The 18147-nt window shown below is 31.3% G+C and overlaps 1 protein-coding gene and 3 non-coding genes across 4 annotated transcripts; 1 reads left to right on the plus strand and 3 right to left on the minus strand.

Moving 5' to 3' along the window:
• The first annotated feature begins 414 nt into the window (after positions 1-414).
• Positions 415-1973, plus strand: LOC114168795 (chalcone synthase 17-like). Its single transcript, XM_028053747.2, has 2 exons — positions 415-758; positions 849-1973. Exons 1-2 carry the CDS (start codon positions 581-583, stop codon positions 1838-1840), a joined length of 1170 nt encoding a protein of 389 aa, XP_027909548.2. The 5' UTR covers positions 415-580; the 3' UTR covers positions 1841-1973.
• A 503-nt stretch (positions 1974-2476) lies between these two features.
• LOC146880896 (signal recognition particle RNA) lies at positions 2477-2773 on the minus strand. Its single transcript, XR_014986846.1, has one exon.
• A 2774-nt stretch (positions 2774-5547) lies between these two features.
• On the minus strand, positions 5548-5855 carry LOC146880897 (signal recognition particle RNA). Its single transcript, XR_014986845.1, has one exon.
• A 2089-nt stretch (positions 5856-7944) lies between these two features.
• Positions 7945-8249, minus strand: LOC146880898 (signal recognition particle RNA). The gene has a single exon (XR_014986849.1).
• Between the last annotated feature and the right edge of the window lie 9898 nt (positions 8250-18147).

The following is an 18147-nucleotide window of genomic DNA, read 5'->3' on the forward strand; positions in this document are numbered from 1 at the left end:
GAAATAAATCCTAACTCTATATCTAATTGTGTGAAATTTATAGACATGTGCAAGAATGTTATCTAAAACTTATATTATAAATAAAATATTTTTTATGGGTTTGTAGAGCTCGTTGATGGTTGACCACGATCTAAGATGTCACCACCAAATACATATTATTATACAATAAAAATGAAGGAAGAGAAGTGGTGTGCGATTCGATGACATGGCGAAACTATAGGCATAGATTTTAGTTTAATTTGATTGTGGCCGTTGATGTAATTTAAAAGGCTAGCTACCATACCAGTAGACTCTTCCTGCTAAGCTACCAAGTTTGACTAAAACGTAGGAGTGATAGAGAGATGGTCTTCCAAAACATGCCACCAAACTTATGAATATGCTTCCAATCAACCACCCTTCCATGCATATAAAACGCAAGCTAACTCCTCCCACATCTTCAAACACACAACTTCAGCAACCAAGCAACAACCCTCGCTACCACCAAAGTGTTGTGACTTCGTGAAACTTGCACTGCTTGATTCGGTTCCAAATTCCCTCGTCAACATCCCTATTTCATTAAGTTTTGTTGAAGAAAATTGAGATGGTGAGTGTATCCGAGATCCGTCAGGCTCAAAGGGCAGAAGGCCCAGCAACCATCCTTGCCATTGGAACTGCAACTCCACCAAACTGTATTGATCAAAGCACCTATCCCGATTACTACTTCAGAATCACAAACAGTGAGCACATGACTGACCTCAAAGAGAAATTCCAGCGCATGTGTAAGTTCAGAATACCATCTACCAATATTCACTTCACATAACTCTTGTTCATTCAATCTAATTATTGTTCTTTGCTTCACTATATTCCAGGCGACAAGTCCATGATCAAGAAGAGATACATGCATCTCACTGAGGACATCTTGAAGGAGAATCCTAACATGTGTGCTTACATGGCACCTTCTTTGGATGCTAGGCAAGACATAGTGGTGGTAGAGGTACCAAAGCTAGGGAAAGAGGCTGCAGTGAAGGCCATAAAGGAGTGGGGGCAACCAAAGTCCAAGATTACACACTTGATCTTTTGCACCACTAGTGGCGTCGATATGCCTGGTGCTGATTACCAACTCACCAAACTCTTGGGACTTCGTCCTTCTGTGAAGAGGTACATGATGTACCAACAAGGTTGTTTTGCAGGAGGCACGGTTCTTCGATTGGCCAAAGATTTGGCTGAGAACAACAAGGCTGCTCGTGTGCTTGTCGTGTGCTCTGAGATAACTGCAGTCACCTTTCGTGGCCCAAGTGACACCCACCTAGACAGTCTTGTGGGGCAAGCACTGTTTGGAGATGGAGCAGCTGCGGTGATCGTTGGTTCTGACCCGATTCCACAAATTGAGAAGCCATTGTTTGAGCTGGTTTGGACTGCACAAACCATTGCTCCAGACAGTGACGGTGCCATTGATGGCCACCTTCGTGAAGTTGGACTCACGTTTCACCTCCTTAAGGATGTTCCTGGGATTGTCTCAAAGAACATTGGGAAGGCACTTTCTGAGGCCTTCAACCCATTGAACATCTCTGACTACAACTCCATCTTCTGGATTGCACACCCTGGTGGACCTGCAATTTTGGACCAGGTTGAGCAAAAGTTGGGTCTCAAAGCTGAAAAAATGAAGGCCACTAGAGATGTGCTTAGTGAGTATGGGAACATGTCAAGTGCATGTGTGTTTTTCATCTTGGATGAGATGAGGAGGAAATCAGCTGAAAATGGACTTAAAACCACAGGCGAAGGACTTGTATGGGGTGTCTTGTTTGGTTTTGGACCCGGACTTACTATTGAGACTGTTGTTCTCCACAGTGTTGCAATATAACACCCTGTCAACTCCATTGTTTTATTTTTATTATTCTTATGTACCAATTTTCAATCTTTTCAAAGGTTGTAATTTACATTAAAATTATACATGTACCACTTTTTATACTGGAACCTCAAAACCATTTTACAGACATAGTTTCCTCGAATAATTTTTTATTCATCATTATAGTCAATTATTCAAGAGCAAAAACAACCTATCAACTAGTATAATTTCTTAACAATCGATTAATTTAACCAAAAATTGAACTAGTTCAATCCGGACAGTATGTGTAATCTTTTATTCATTGATTTTTAGTTTTATATATAAACTCAGAAATACTCATTCAAACATATCAAAACATATTTGGTTAGAAACTTAAATAAATGTTGTTAATTATATCAAAATGATACCTTTATACTCCAAAACAATGTACAAAATGTATCTAATATAGGTAACAAGAACATATTAAAAGAATTTTAATGAAATAATGTTTTGCTTAGAAAAACATAGTTTGTTAGTATAAAATTGTTAAACTTTGTAACATATGTTACGTTGAGGGAATCAACTATAACAACTTTAAAAGGAAAATAAGATACTAGAGAGAGGTGTTAAGAAATATCTCAAATGTAAAGCAATATTGAATAAAAAATGGAAAAAGGTGATGGTCGGCTACCTAGGTAATTTTTTGGAGGGTGGTTGCAACTAAACTTGTTATCCCTCCACTATTGGGAGGTAGAGGTAATCGTTGCTCTGTTAAACCAGCCTTACGCAGTGCCCTCTTGTTTAAGAGAGATGAAACGTGTGCCTTCGTACAAGTCTCATCACCCAACTCCCAATTTGGAACGGGCAAGTTGGCTTTTAGCATCCACAACTCCAACCAAGGAGCCACAAAGTTGTTCCATCACCTTCATGCCCCCACTTGGGTTACAAGCTTTTATTATTTAGCTCGGCGAGAACACAACCTTGTCATCAACTATATAAATTTTCTTTTCTTTCACATTCTACACAATGTGAGACTTTTACATTACATTGCATAAATTATAAACTATACCAACATTTATAAAAAATTGTGGTTACAATAACACACAGTCATAACTTTGTATCTCTTTACATTTCTTAACAAACGCATGGTTTTGTCTCTTTTCCTTTCTTTCTCTCTCGCTTCATACCATTGTATCGCTTGCAATTTTTCTTTTTGTTCTCTTTTTAAATGTAGATGGACACTTTGGTTGTCAATCAAATATTTTCAAAAACTATTTTATAAAAATAGAACACTGAAAGATGCATTTCAAAATTCAAATATGTGTTTTATTTTAAGATTGATAAAGAATGTTCTAGGTTTTTGAACTTATTTTACAGTCTAAAAGCTTATTTTAAGAAAAAAGAAAAAGAAAATAGGTAAAAGTTAAACCCTCTTTGCTTGTCAATGAAGAACATAAAGATTATAAAAATATAAAAATAAAAAATCAATCTAGTGCTTTCTATGTTTCTAAAACATTTGATCATTTCAACTATTTACTAGATTGTTAGGTAACGCTTGAAATAATGTCTGAGTTATTACTTATTTTGCATCTTTCCTCATAGGTACAACACTACAAATTGTTTTAAAAGATATTTTGCTCTACTTCAAACATTCATGATTTCATAAAGAAAGATGGAATATGGTTCAAGCACAATGTTCATGGATCACTTTTCAAGTTGTAGTTGCCTGTTATTCGCTTTCACAATTAAGAGTAGGTCATCCATAGTTTAAGCACTCACTACTCTGTTAAGACTATGTGCACACAGGAACCTTATCCAATATTGTTAGTGAAGAACCCGTGTATCTCTTCACATTATGCACCCTAAGGATTTTCTTGAGAAACCATCGTTGTAAATCTCACAAGAGCTACCACACCATGATGCAATAATTGTGTCGTAAAGACAACACCAGCAAAGTTGTACTTGGCATTCCATCATCTTAATGCCCCCACTTGGGTTTTGTTACCTATCTCGGAAAATGACATGTTTTGTTAGAGGTTTACGAGGACAAGGTTATTTTCTGACTTGTCTTATGTGTGTGTAACAAATGCGAAAACTAATAGGATGTTAGAAACGTTTTAAAAACCTTTTCTTATCTGGTTCACTATAATGTGATTCACTTGTTGTGAAAATATTATATAATTTAATGGGACTTAATTATCTATAGATTATAAAAATTACTATAAACAAATTCACATGTCAAACTCACTCAACTAATTTATCCAAATTTACGTATTGAAAATTAATATTATTTTTTAAATAGAAAAAATGTATTCGATGTTCTATTAAATTAAACTTTCACCTTAATATTACTTCCTTTAAGTTTTAATTAAAGTAATTTTTAAATTTTTATTTTAGGTTAAATATTTTTTGTCTCTAAAAAAATGGTAATTTTTCATATGGTGCTATGTTAAAATTCACTTGATAATTTTTTTTTAATTTTCTATAAACTATTTACTATTTTCTTTTATGTTATATTATTTTTATTAAGCGACAAATAGATTGTTGAAAATTTGCAATACTTAATTTTCATTTGCTAAGTTACAAATTTTTTTTTTTATAGATGCATGACTTATTAAACATCAATATTAATTAATCTTCATATACTCTCATGGGTATATTTTTACTTCCTATAGTAGTTCTCAACTTTAAGATATTTGTTTTGTTACATTTGTTTTTTATATATTGTGGGTCATGGTGTATGAGGGTTATTCAAAAATTTGATATCCCAATTTTATCATTATTATCAATGCTCTAATTGTATGTGCAGTTGGTCTTGCGAGAAATAGATCTAGAATAGTGTTGCAGAATTCATAACTATTAAACATTTAAATATCATATGTCAATCTAGAACTTCACATTAATTTTTACCAGCATGTGTAAACTTAAAAATACTCATTCGAACATATTAAAGCGTATATTATTAGTTATGTTCTAATTTTTACATCTCAAACTTAAAATGTTGTTAAATCTATTAAAGTGATACATTTATATACTTTAAAACAATGTATAGAATATATAAGAATATAGGTAACTACAATAAATTAAAACAATTTCAACAAAAATAATATTTTGGTTAGAGAAATAAAGTTTGTCTATATTAGTATCAATTTGATTTTAGTATAGTCTTTGTGTTCATAAACATACAATAATAAAGTATAACAAAGTAATGGACATACTCAAGCACCATTGTAGAAGTTATATAGGCCATATTCATATATGTTACATTGAGGGAATCAAATATAACAACTTTAAAAGGAAAATTAGATATTAGAGATAGAAGTGTTAATATATATCTCAAAAGTAATGTGGAATAAAAAATGGAAAAAAGTAATGGTCCAAGCAAGTGAGGTTACCTGTGTAATTTTATGGAGGGTGGTTGCAACAACTTGTTATCCCTCCACTAACCATAACATATTAAAACAATTTAAAGAAAAATAATATTTTGGTTAGAAAAATAAAGTTTGTCAGTATTAGTATAAAAGTGTATTTTATTGTAGTTTGTGTATATCATAAACATGCAATAATAAAGTATGAAAAAGTAATGGACATACCCAACCACCATTGTAGAACTTATCTAGACCATATTGATATATGGTACATTGAGGGAATCAACTATAACAACTTTAAAAGGAAAATAAGATATTAGAGAGAGGTGTTAAGAAATATCTCAAATGTAAACCAATGTTGAATAAAAAATGGAAAAAGGTGATGGTCCAATCAAGTGTGGCTACCTAGGTAATTTTTTGGAGGGTGGTTACAACCAAACTTGTTATCCATCCACTATTGAGAGGTAGAGGTAATCGTTGCTCTGTGAAACCAGCCTTACGCAATGCCCTCTTGTCTAAGAGAGATGAAACGTGTGCCTTCGTACAAATCCCATCACACAACTCCCAATTTGGAATGGGCATGTCGGCTTTTAGCATCCATAACTCCAACCAGGGAGCCACAAAGTTGTTCCATCACCTTCATGCCCCCACTTGGGTTACAAGCTCCTATTATTTAGCTCGGCGAGAACACAACCTTGTAATCCAGTATATAAATTTTCTTTTGTTTCATATTCTACATAATGTGGGACTTTTACATTACATTGCATAATGGTAAACTATAGCAACATTTATAAAAAAATGTGGTTACAATGCACTAACACACATTCATAACTTTGTATCTCTTTACATTTTTCAAAAAACGCACGGTGTTGTCTATTTTCCTTTCTTTCTCTCTCGTTTCATACCATTATATCGCTTGCAATTTTTCTTTTTGTTCTCGTTTTAAATGTAGATTGACACTTTGGTTGTCAATCAAATATTTTGAAAAACTATTTTATAAAAATAGAACTCTGAAAGATGAATTTCAAAATTCAAATATGTGTTTATATCTTATTTTAAGATTGATGAAGGATATTCTAGGTTCATGAACTTATTGTACAGTCTTTTCTATGTTTCTAAAACATTTGATCATTTCAACTATTTACTAGATTGTTAGGTAACCCCTGAAATAATGTATAAGGTTATTACTTATTTTGAATCTTTCCTCATAGGTACAATGCTACAAATTGCTTTAAAAGATAGTTTTCTCTAATTCAAACATTCATGATTTCATAAAAAAAGATGGTAGATGGTTCAAGCGCAAGGTTCATGGACCACTTTTCAAGTTGTAGTAGCATGTTATTCTTTCCATTATCGTCAGTGAAGAGCCCGTGTAGGTATTCACACTGTGCACCCTAGGGATTTTCCTTAGAAATCATCGTGTAAGCCTCACAAGAGCTACCACACCATGATGCAATAATCGTGTCATAAAGACAACACAATCAACATTGTACTTGGCATTGCATCATCTTAATGCCCCCACTTGGGTTTTGTTACCTATCTCGGCAAATGACATATGTTTTGTTAGAGGTTTACGAGGACAAGGTTATTTCCTGACTTGTCTTACGTTTGTGTCATAAATGCAAAAACCAATAGGATGTTAAAGCGTTTTAAAAACCTTTACTTATTCGATTCATTTCAATGTGATTCACTTGTTGTGAAAATGTTATATAATTTAATGTGACTTAATTGTGGTTATATTATAAAAATTGCTATAAACAATTTCACATGCCAAACTCACTTAACTAACTTATCCAAATTGACCATGTTGAAAATTATTTTTTAAAAGAAAAATTTTATTCGATGTTCTATTAAATTAAACCTTCACCTTGCTTGTAAATATAAAATATACACTTCCTTTAAGTTTTAAATAAAGTGATTTTTAAATTTTTATTTTAGGTTAAATATTTTTTTTATCCAAAAAAATTAGGAATGTTTTATTTGGTGCTAAACATGTAAAAATTCACTTTGATCTTGATAAATTTATTTATTTAATTTTCTATAAACTATTTACTATTTTATTTTATGTTATATTCTTTTTATTGAGTGAGAAATGGATAGATTGTTAAAATTTTGTAATACTTAATTTCAATTGCTAAGTTGCAACTTTTTATTTATAGATGCAAGACTTATTAAACATCACTATTAAACATTACTCCCAATGCTCTAATTGTATGTCCAGTTGGTCTCGGAAGAAATAGATCTAGAATAGTGGTGCAGAATTCATAACTCTTAAACATTTAAATATCATATGTCAATCTAAAAATTCATTTTAATTTTTACTAGCATGTGTAAACACAAAAATACTTATTTGAACATGTCAAAGCATATTTCATTACTTTGGTTTAATTTTTACATATGAAACTTAAAATGTTGTTAAATCTATAAAAGTGATACATTTATACACTTCAAAACAGTGTATAGTATATATAGGTAAGTATAACATATTAAAACAATTTGAAGAAAAATAATATTTTGGTTAGAAAAATAAAGTTTTTCTATATTAGTATAAAAGTGGATTTTAGTATAGTTTTTGTGTATCATAAACGTGCAATAATAGAGTATAAAAAGTAGTGGACATACCTAAGCACCATTGTAGAAGTTATATAGGTTATATTCGTATATATTACATTGACGGAATCAACTATAACAGCTTTAAAAGGAAAATTAGATATTAGAGAGAGGTGTTAACAAATATCTCGAATGTAAAGCAATGTTGAATAAAAAATAGAAAAAGGTGATAGTCCAATCAAGTGTGGCTACCTAGGTAATTTTTTGGAGGGTGGTTGCAACCAAACTTGTTATCCCTCCACTATTGAGAGGTAGAGGTAATCATTCTGTGAAACCAGCCTTACGCAGTGCCCTCTTGTCTAAGAGAGATGAAACTTATGCCTTCGTACAAGTTCCATCACCTAACTCCCAATTTGGAATGGGCAAGTCGGCTTTTAGCATCCATAACTCCAATCAGAGAGCCACAAAGTTGTTCCATCACCTTCATGCCCCCACTTGGGTTACAAGCTCTTATTATTTAGCTCGGCGAGAACACAACTTTGTCATCCACTATATAAATTTTCTTTTGTTTCATATGCTACACAATGTGGGACTTTTACATACATTGCATAAATGGTAAACTAAACCAACATTTATTAAAAAATTGTGGTTACAATGCATTAACACACATTCATAACTTTGTATCTCTTTACATTTTTTAACAAATGCATGGTGTTGTCTCTTTTCCTTTCTTTCTCTCTCGCTTCATACCATTATATCGCTTGCAATTTTTCTTTTTGTTCTCGTTTTAAATGTAGATGGACACTTTGGTTGTCAATCAAATATTTTGAAAAACTATTTTATAACAATAGAACTCTGAAAGATGGATTTCAAAATTCAAATATGTGTTTATATCTTATTTTAAGATTGATGAAGGATATTCTAGGTTCATGAACTTATTTTACAGTCTAAAAGCTTATTTTAAGAAAAAAGAAAAGGAAAATAGGTAAATGTTAAACCCTCTTTGCCTGTTAATGAAGAACATAAAGATCATAAAAAAAAATCAATCTTGTGCTTTCTATGTTTCTAAAACATTTGATCATTTCAACTATTTACTAGATTGTTAGGTAACCCCTGAAATAATGTATAAGGTTATTACTTATTTTGCATCTTTCCTCATAGGTACAATGCTACAAATTGCTTTAAAAGATAGTTTGCTCTAATTCAAACATTCATGATTTCATAAAAAAAAGGATGGTAGATGGTTCAAGCACAAGGTTCATGGACCACTTTTCAAGTTGTAGTAGCATGTTATTCTTTCCATTATCGTCAGTGAAGAGCCCGTGTAGGTATTCACATTGTGCACCCTAGGGATTTTCCTTAGAAATCATCGTGTAAGCCTCACAAGAGCTACCACACCATGATGCAATAATCATGTCATAAAGACAACACAATCAACATTGTACTTGGCATTGCATCATCTTAATGCCCCCACTTGGGTTTTGTTACCTATCTCGGCAAATGACATATGTTTTGTTAGAGGTTTACGAGGACAAGGTTATTTCCTGACTTGTCTTACGTTTGTGTCATAAATGCAAAAACCAATAGGATGTATTTATCCATTAAAAATACTAATAATAATATTAGTACAAATTATAAATTTTTTAAAGATTAAAATCTTATTTCATAAAAATTTTTAGTATAATAACATCTTTTATAATTAAAAAATATTTATAATAATAACAATATTATCAATGATAATAAAAATAATAATTATAACAATAATAATGAATTTATGTTAAAAATATTAATGTGAATATTAATATTAATGATAATGTTAACAACAATAATCTATAATTATATAAAGAGATACATCAACAACAACAAAATCCAAAGTATTGAAATATGATCTAGGAGTAAATAAAAGTAAAATGTTTGTCTAACTATAATAATAATAATAATAATAATAATAATAATAATAATAACACCACTATAACATTATCCAATAATGATAAAAAATAATAATAATAATACAACAACTACATATATGAAGCGATACACATATCTAGTTTTGGTCCCTTTTTTTGTTTTTACAATTTTATCATCTTAATTATTGTTTTTTAAATTTAAATAATTATTCATAATAAAAAAATATTTTTCAGTTTTATTATTTTACTAATTTTAGTAACTACTTTTTTGAATTAATTACTCAGATGTAATGATAAATCAACTACAAAACAAATAAAAAGTGCAAGTAATTGGGACATGAAGTAGTAAATAAAAATAAAATGTGTTTCTAATTAAAACAATAATATCCCATAGTGATGATGATGATAATAATAATAATAATAATAATAATAATAATAATAATAATAATAATAATAATAATAATAATAATAATAATAATAATAATAATAATACAACTACATGTATAAAGATATACATGGTGTGCTATTTTATTTTTATAATTTTATCCTCTTAATTATTATTTTTTAAATTTAAATGGTCATTCATAATAATAATAAATTACTTTTAATTCAACTTATTACTCAGTTAGATGTAAAGATAAATTAAAAACAAAACAAATAAAAATGCAAGTAATTAAAATATAATCCCATAGTAAATAAAAGTAAAATGTATATCAAAATACAACCATTCAAATAATAATAACACTAAGATTGATATTAATATAATAATAATTATACTAATATTATTTAAAATAAAATACAAAAAATAATAATAATAATAATTATTATTATTATTATATTAATATCAATACTAATACTAATTATTATTTTTTAAATTTAAATGATTATTCATAATAAAAAAACTACATTTTAGTTTTATTATTCCACTAATTTTAGTAACTACTTTTTTGAATTCAACTAATTACATGGATGTAAAGATAAATCAACAACAAAGCAAATAAAAATACAAGTAATTAAAATATAATCTCGTGGTGTATAAAAGTAAAATTTGTAACTAGATTGTTAAAATACTCGTGGTATATAAAAGTAAAATTTCTTCTGATTGTTTGGCTTGTCATGAAATTCATTTACATCTCCATGATATTTTTCGTCTTATCACAAACTTTATGCAATTATGTTCAATTGATGTATGCCAATTAAATATTTTTTATGTCTCACATTTGAATATTTCTATTCTTTTTAATATTTTTATTTATTGTATGTTTTTTTTTCATTGAGAATGTTTTACAGTCTTAATTAGAGATTGCAAAAAAACATGCTCCCGTGGGTATTTCTCGAACCTGTCTCCGTTTAGGCTATAAGGAATACTCGACTTGTTCAATTGGGTATGGAGATAAAGATGTACATATCTACTCCGTCTCCATACCTGTTGTAATACTCATATCCACTATATCTTTGTCCTCGTTTAAATTATTAAAATACTCATAATCTATTAAGTATGCATTTAAATATTGGTCTCTCAAAAGTTTTTTGGGCTGAAGCAATTAATATTGTTGTTTATTTGGTGAACATGTCTCCATCTTCTGTTATTGATTTAAAGACTTCTCAAGAGGAATGGTCTAGTTAATCTTTTAATTATTCTGGTTAACGTATATTTGGTTGTTCTGCTTACGCTCATGTGAATGATGGTAAATTAGAGCCTAAGGCAATGAAATGTATATTTCTTGTATATTCTACGGGTGTCAAAGGATATACATTATGGTGTACTAAAAGTAATAGAACTAAAAGGTTTATTATTAATAGAGATGTTACTTTTAATGAGGTTGTTATGTTTAGCCAAAAAGAGGAGGTTGAAAATATTGAAGGAAATAAAAGTACTATAAGGGGTTCATAAAAAGGTGGAGCTTGAGGTTGAAGATTCAAATAAAGAAAATTTGAATCTTGTAGAACAATCCAGAAATGTCCAAAAATAACATCAAAGTATAGCAACAAGGAGAACAAGGAGGAAAATCAGAAAACCCACAAGGTATGCAGATATTACAAGTGCTGTTAATACTAACTCTGTCACGTATACCTTGGCAATTGGTGAAAATTTTTATTCTGATGAGCCTAAATCCTATAAGGACGCAATCCAGAGTAAATAAGCATCATAATGGTTAATTACCATAAATGAGAAGATGCAATCACTTAAGAAAAATCATACCTTGGAATTAGTACCATTACCTAAAGGTGTGAAGCTAGTGGGATGCAAATGGGTCTTCAAGAAGAAAGAATGGATTCTTGATGTTGAACCATTTAGGTTCACGACAAGACTTGTCGTAAATGGTTTTTCATAGAAAGAGAGAATTGACTACCATGAAGTGTTTTCACCTATGGTAAAACATAAGACTATTCGAGTTTTGTTGGCCGTGGTGAGTGCTTTGGATATGGAGTTAGAGCAACTTGATGTGAAAATTGCATTCTTACGTGGGAATTTAGAGGAGCAAATTTACATGTCACAGCCAGATGGATTCCTTGGGTTGGAAAGAGAACCATGTGTGTTTGCTGAAAAACAATCCTTGTATGGTTTAAAACAAAGCCCGAGGCAATGGTACAAGAGGTTTGATGCTTGTATGGTTTCCTAAAATTTTGTTCGAAATGAGTTTGATAATTGTGTTTATAGTAGGAAGTTGTCGGATGGTTCCTCTATATATTTGTTGCTATATATGGATGACATGTTAATTGCAGCTAAGAGCAAGATTGATATTGATGCTCTTAAAGCTATGTTGAGTAGTGAGTTTGAAATGAAGGATTTGGGTGTTTTCAAGAAGATTTTAGGACTGGAGATTTGGAGAGATAGGAATGCAAGTCTACTTTGTGTATCTCAGAAGAAATACATTAAAAATTTGTTGCAGTCTTTTCAAATGGAGAATTTTAAGCCTGATAGTACTCCTTTGGCAATACATTTCATGCTTGATGTTAGCACTCTTCCTGATAGAGGACTATCCCAACATACAAGAAAAACTTGAAGATTAACCTTTGGGTTTTCTTTTAGAAATTAGTTATGTTCTATGTTTTTGGCCTTTGAGCTTTCCTTTATAAATTAGTTTATGTTTTTATGTTTTGGGCTTGGGCCTTCTTGTAGGGTTTTCAGGTTTGCTTAAACTTATGTGCCTATATATAGAGGTATCAAAAATAATGTAGACACTTTTAGTTATATATTGAATTTGATTTCATTAAAGAGAGGATTCTCTTTGTTCTTGGCTTAGGCCTCCGGTTCTTATCAAAGATTAACATCTTTGTGGCGAATTTTCACTTGACTTATCAATCTGCTAGATTGTGGCGTCCTTCATCTTTGTCTTATTTTGCGTTCTTCTCTGATTTATTCGTGTTGTGCCTCTTGAGGATTCAAATTCAGAAACAATCATACTTTTTCCTGGACAGGATCGTATCATCTAGTATCTAGAGCAAGGTTCTGGTTTGAATTTCCTCTTCTATGTTATTTTTCTGTCATATGAAAAAAAAACTACAATTTTTCAATGTTTGCTTATTCTGTGTTTTGTTTTAAATTTTGTTTGTTTCATTTGTAAGGAGTAAAACCCCTAAGGTTGTTTTCAATTTGGTTGAATTTTTTTTTATTTGGCGTTTTTTTTTTCTTTTTTGTTCTTTGTTTAACTTGTATATTTCTACATTTGATTCGTGGAAATTATTTGTTTTTGTGTTTGAGATTTGCAAGTGCACTTATTTTGATTTTCATGAGTATGAGTGTTTGAAGGATAAATTGTTTAGTTTGTTTTTGGGTTGAACTGCAAAAAAAAATACAAAAATATAAAAATACAAAAAAAAATTGTGGATCAAAGTCATAAAGAAACAAATATATATTAAAAAAAAGGTTCCAAAAAAACGGAGAGTTCAACACAACTTTTTGTTACAATTTTATTTATGGTTTATTGATATCTACTTGCAATCAGTCTTTCTCTACGAGTCTCTGTTTTGTCTCCTTTGAATCTCTTTGGTAGTCCTATTATTTTCTAATTTTAATTTTCTTGATTTGTGTTTTTAAAATTTTGAAGTTTTGTCTTTCTCTACGAGTCTCTGTTTTGTCTCCTTTGAATCTCTTTGGTAGTCCTATTATTTTCTAATTTTAATTTTCTTGATTTAAAATTTTAAAATTTTAAAATTTTAAAACGCTTTTCACTTTGTTTGTTCACTCTTTGCTTAAGCTACTGAGTTCTTTGCCAAGGCCTAAAAGGAATTTGAGTGGTAAAAGGCAAGAGAGTACATTCAAGAAAAAGCCTATAAGTGTGATACACGAGTGAAAAATTGAGTGAAACACTTAGTGGAGTGGTGATGTCCTAAATATATTTTATTATACTAACATTTTCTTGCAGGAATTAGCAAATATTGAGTAATGAAACATGTTTCCACAGAGGCATCCTTTTGGAACTGGTTTAACATATGGTTTAAATTATCCTACTCCTAACCAAGATCATTTGGTTCAAGGACTTGAACGTACCAAGAGAGTGACACGTAGAGATACACCTAGTGTTTATGAGGTCTTGGTAGCAGACGTCAATGCCTTGGAATCCAGAATTATAAAGCTAAATGGAAATATTGCTAGTATTAAACGGAAGCACAATCCTGATAGAAAATCATTGCCAAAGACAAGTACACTAAGATGTTCCAAATGTGAAGGTTATGGGCATGAAACTCATCAATGTCCTAATAGGGATGCAAGTCCCATGACTCATGAAGATCTCAATAACTACATTTCATACTTAAGAGAGGAGGAAGTAAGGACAATGTAAAAATTAGATGTATTGAAAAGAAGGCAAGAGTGAAAGCTAAAAAGAGCCCATGAGAAGGAAACACTTATAGAAAATGAAGCAAAGGAAAAGAGAGAAAGAGAAGAGAAAGAAAAGAGAGAAAGAGACGAGAAAGAAAAGAGTGAGAGAGAGGAGAGAGAAGAAGAAGAGAGAAAAGAGAAAGAAGAACGAGAAAAAAAAAGGAAAGAAGAGAGTAGAAAAAGAGAGAAGGAAGAAAAGAAAGAAAAAGAGAAAGAAATAAGAGAAAGAAATAAGAGAGCATTATGAATTGTCAATGAAAAAAGGTACTAACTTTCCTCTTATTGTTTTATTGCCTATGGACGAATTATTCATCAAAGAGCAATGGCATCAACAATGGAAAGAAGAAAGGATACTTCAAGAAGACTTGTTCATCAAGCAACAAGGCGATCAACAATGGAAAGACAAAATTATGATAAAACAAGACACAAACATAGAAATATATACTCATGAATTAGCTTGTTTACCCATTCCTAACAAACCTATGGGTGATCAAAGTCATACCTATAATTTGGTTGTTTGCTTGAGCAATATTCCTTTTCTTTTCTTTGAGCATTTTATCTCTAATTTAAAATTGTTTGATGATTTGTGCAAGGGGGTATTTGACCCTGGAGGCAGACCTCCAAAATCTTTGATAATAAGAGATTGGCTTTTTCCAGGATCCAAATCTCATTTTAGTAGAATTTCTATTTTTTTAATTTTTGATTTATGTCTTTGATTTATGTTTCTGTTTGGGTGCAGGACCTTTCGGAATTCGGGTCGAATTCTCTCCAAACATGGGAGAATGATAAGGAATCTTCAAGTGAGACGAATTTAAGGTAAATTCTCTTTAAGAAGAAGGGTATGATAGAAGACTATCTCCTAAACTTCAAGTGGTACGAATTTGAGGACAAATTCTCTTCAAGAAGGAGGAATGATAGAGGACTATCCCAAGATTCCATACAAGAAAACTTGAAGATGAACCTTTAGGTTTTCTTTTAGAAATTAGTTATGTTCTATGTTTTTGGCCTTTGAGCTTTCCTTTATAAATTAGTTTATGTTTTTATGTTTTAGGCTTGGGCCTTCTTGTAGGGTTTTCAGGTTTGCTTAAACTTATGTGCCTATATATAGAGGTACCAAAAACAATATAGACATCTTTAGTCATATATTGAATTTGATTTCATTAAAGAGAGGATTCTCTTTGTTCTTGGCTTAGGCTTCTGGTTCTTATCAAAGATTAACATCTTTGTGGCGAATCTTCACTTGACTTATCAATCTGCTAGATTGTGGCGTCCTCCATCTCTGTCTTATTTCGTGTTCTTCTCTAATTTATTCGTGTCGTGCCTCTTGAGGATTCAAACTCAGAAACGATCATACTCTCTCCTAGACAGGATTGTATCACTTCCTAGTAATTATGAAGATAAGGAGTACATGAATGAGGTTCCTTACTCTAATGTTGTTAAGAGCTTGATGTATGTCATGGTTTGTACAATACTAGATTTGGCTCATGTGAGAATGTGGTTAATAGATTTATGGGTAATCTTGGGAAGGCTTACTGGGAGGTTGTGAAGTGGATTATGCGATATTTGAAAGGTATTAGTAATATTTGCTTAGTTTATGGTTCCAATGATATTGAGTGTGGTATTATTGGTTATTAGATTATGACTATGGTGGAGATATTGTGAAAAGAAGATCTTTGACATGTTATATCTTCGCTCTTTACGGTTGTGCAGTTAGTTGGAAAGCAACACTTCAACTTATTATTGCTTTGTCTAGCACTAAAGCGGAATACATGTCCTTGATAGAATGGGTCAAATAAAGTATATGGTTGCATGGTCTTATTGATAGCTTGGGTTTGAATGTGCAAAGGCATATAAATTTATTGTATTAGTCAAAATGTTGCTTGGCTAAAAATCTAGTCTATCATGAAAGGTCAAAGCATATTGATGTTGGGTTGAATTTCATACGAGATGTAATTGAAAACAAATTATTTTTCATAGAGAAGATAGCCATCGTAGACAATTCAACATATATGTTGACTAAGCCCTATCTTCTAAAAAGTTTAAGTATAGCTTCAACTTGGTGAATGTTCGCATAACTTGAAATCTTTTGGGGCGAAGAGGCATGAGAGTTGTTCTTGGTTGTTGGTGACTTGGGAAAAATTCAAGTCAAGATGGAGAATTGTTGAGATGCCTTAGATTTTTACATTGTCTCTTTATTTTCTCTATTTCAAATGTTTCTAGGTTGTAATGGGTTTAAAGTGGTGGTTATCTTTTTTCATATCCTTTTATAAGGTTAAAAGGCATCTTAATCAAGCATGTCTCTCATTATTCAGAAATAAAAAATTATCAAACTGTTTGTGAACGTAGGTCACATTGATTGAACCATGTAAATTTGTGTGTCGTGATAATCTCTTAATCTCTTTCTTTTTCATATTGTCATAACAAAGATAAGGTTACACGGACAACAATGGTGGATGACATCTTAATAAATTTTAATCTCCAAATTTTAAAAATAAAGGGATATAATTTTTTGATTGAATGTAGCTTTTATTGCTTATTTTTAATCTCTTAATCTGTCTTTTGATTGAATTGATTAGCTGTTATTGCTTGTTACGCGGATAATTTATCAAAATCAAGTTTTTAACTGTTATCTCAAAAGGGTATTTTCTTGGTGTTGTTTCAGGGTGTCGTGTTCCGTGCTTGAACATTTTAGTATTTTCAACCTTTCATTGTTTCAACAGAGACTTGTAGATTGTTCTGTGTGAATAGAAAGGAAGTTTTTTTTTTTTTTTTATCATCGTGGATATGGCTATAGTTGAATCAGTAGGGAAAATTCCCCTGCAAGACCCACCTGAGGAGGAGTTTAGTGCTGCTGACTTGACTTGGACCAAGTTTGGCACTGGTGAGCACCATGATGTGGTTGCCCTTATTCCCTATGACAGAGTTGATGCTTTTATAATTGGTGAATGCTCGAATGTGGAGTGCCCCACTCGGTTTCATATCGAGAGAGGAAGGAAACGAACTATTGGAAGCTTGAAGGATTACAAGGATGATGAGTATCTTGAGTACAGGATGTAAGTTTCTGCCATTTCAAAATGACTATGATCAAGCTTTTAGACAGTTTCTTCCTCTTTTGGCTTTTATGATAATTGTTTAGCGTTTTCTAGCTTCATCTGTTTTGATAGAGCAGTTACTTTGAAGTGTGAAGTACTTTGGTCCTTGTTTTAAATTTGTTCATAAGTTCTATAGTTCCCTTGTTTCTGTCTGAATTTTGGAAGCAGTAGCTGACTAGCAAATGAATAATTTAAAACTTAAAAAGATGATCGCTATGCTGATGAAAGTGACTCTTTCCAGAATGTGAAGGAAAAATATATTCTCTCTTCTACATCATGGCATCGAGCACTTCAAATTCCAGACTATGCTGTTACCTTGGATGATAGAGACCACCTCTTTGCCAAGGTTGTGAGCCAAAAAAATAGTAGGTTAACTCATCTAGTGTGGAATCCGGGATCTGAATTTGCATTCTGTGATTGTTCTTGGTCAATGCAAGGTAATCTTTGCAAGCATGTCATCAAAGTAAACATGATTTGTGAAAATCTTAAAGGTTATCAATCTTCCATGTCTTTCCGGTCTTTTGAAGAGGTTTTGATGGATTTATTGAGAAAACCGGTGGATGATTCATTTGCATTGGATCTGTCATTGGCGTGCACCCAT

Source organism: Vigna unguiculata, chromosome 11, assembly GCF_037176805.1.
Source record: "Vigna unguiculata cultivar grain cowpea cultivar isolate G323 ecotype 2 chromosome 11, ASM3717680v1, whole genome shotgun sequence".
Classification (NCBI taxonomy): domain Eukaryota; kingdom Viridiplantae; phylum Streptophyta; class Magnoliopsida; order Fabales; family Fabaceae; genus Vigna; species Vigna unguiculata.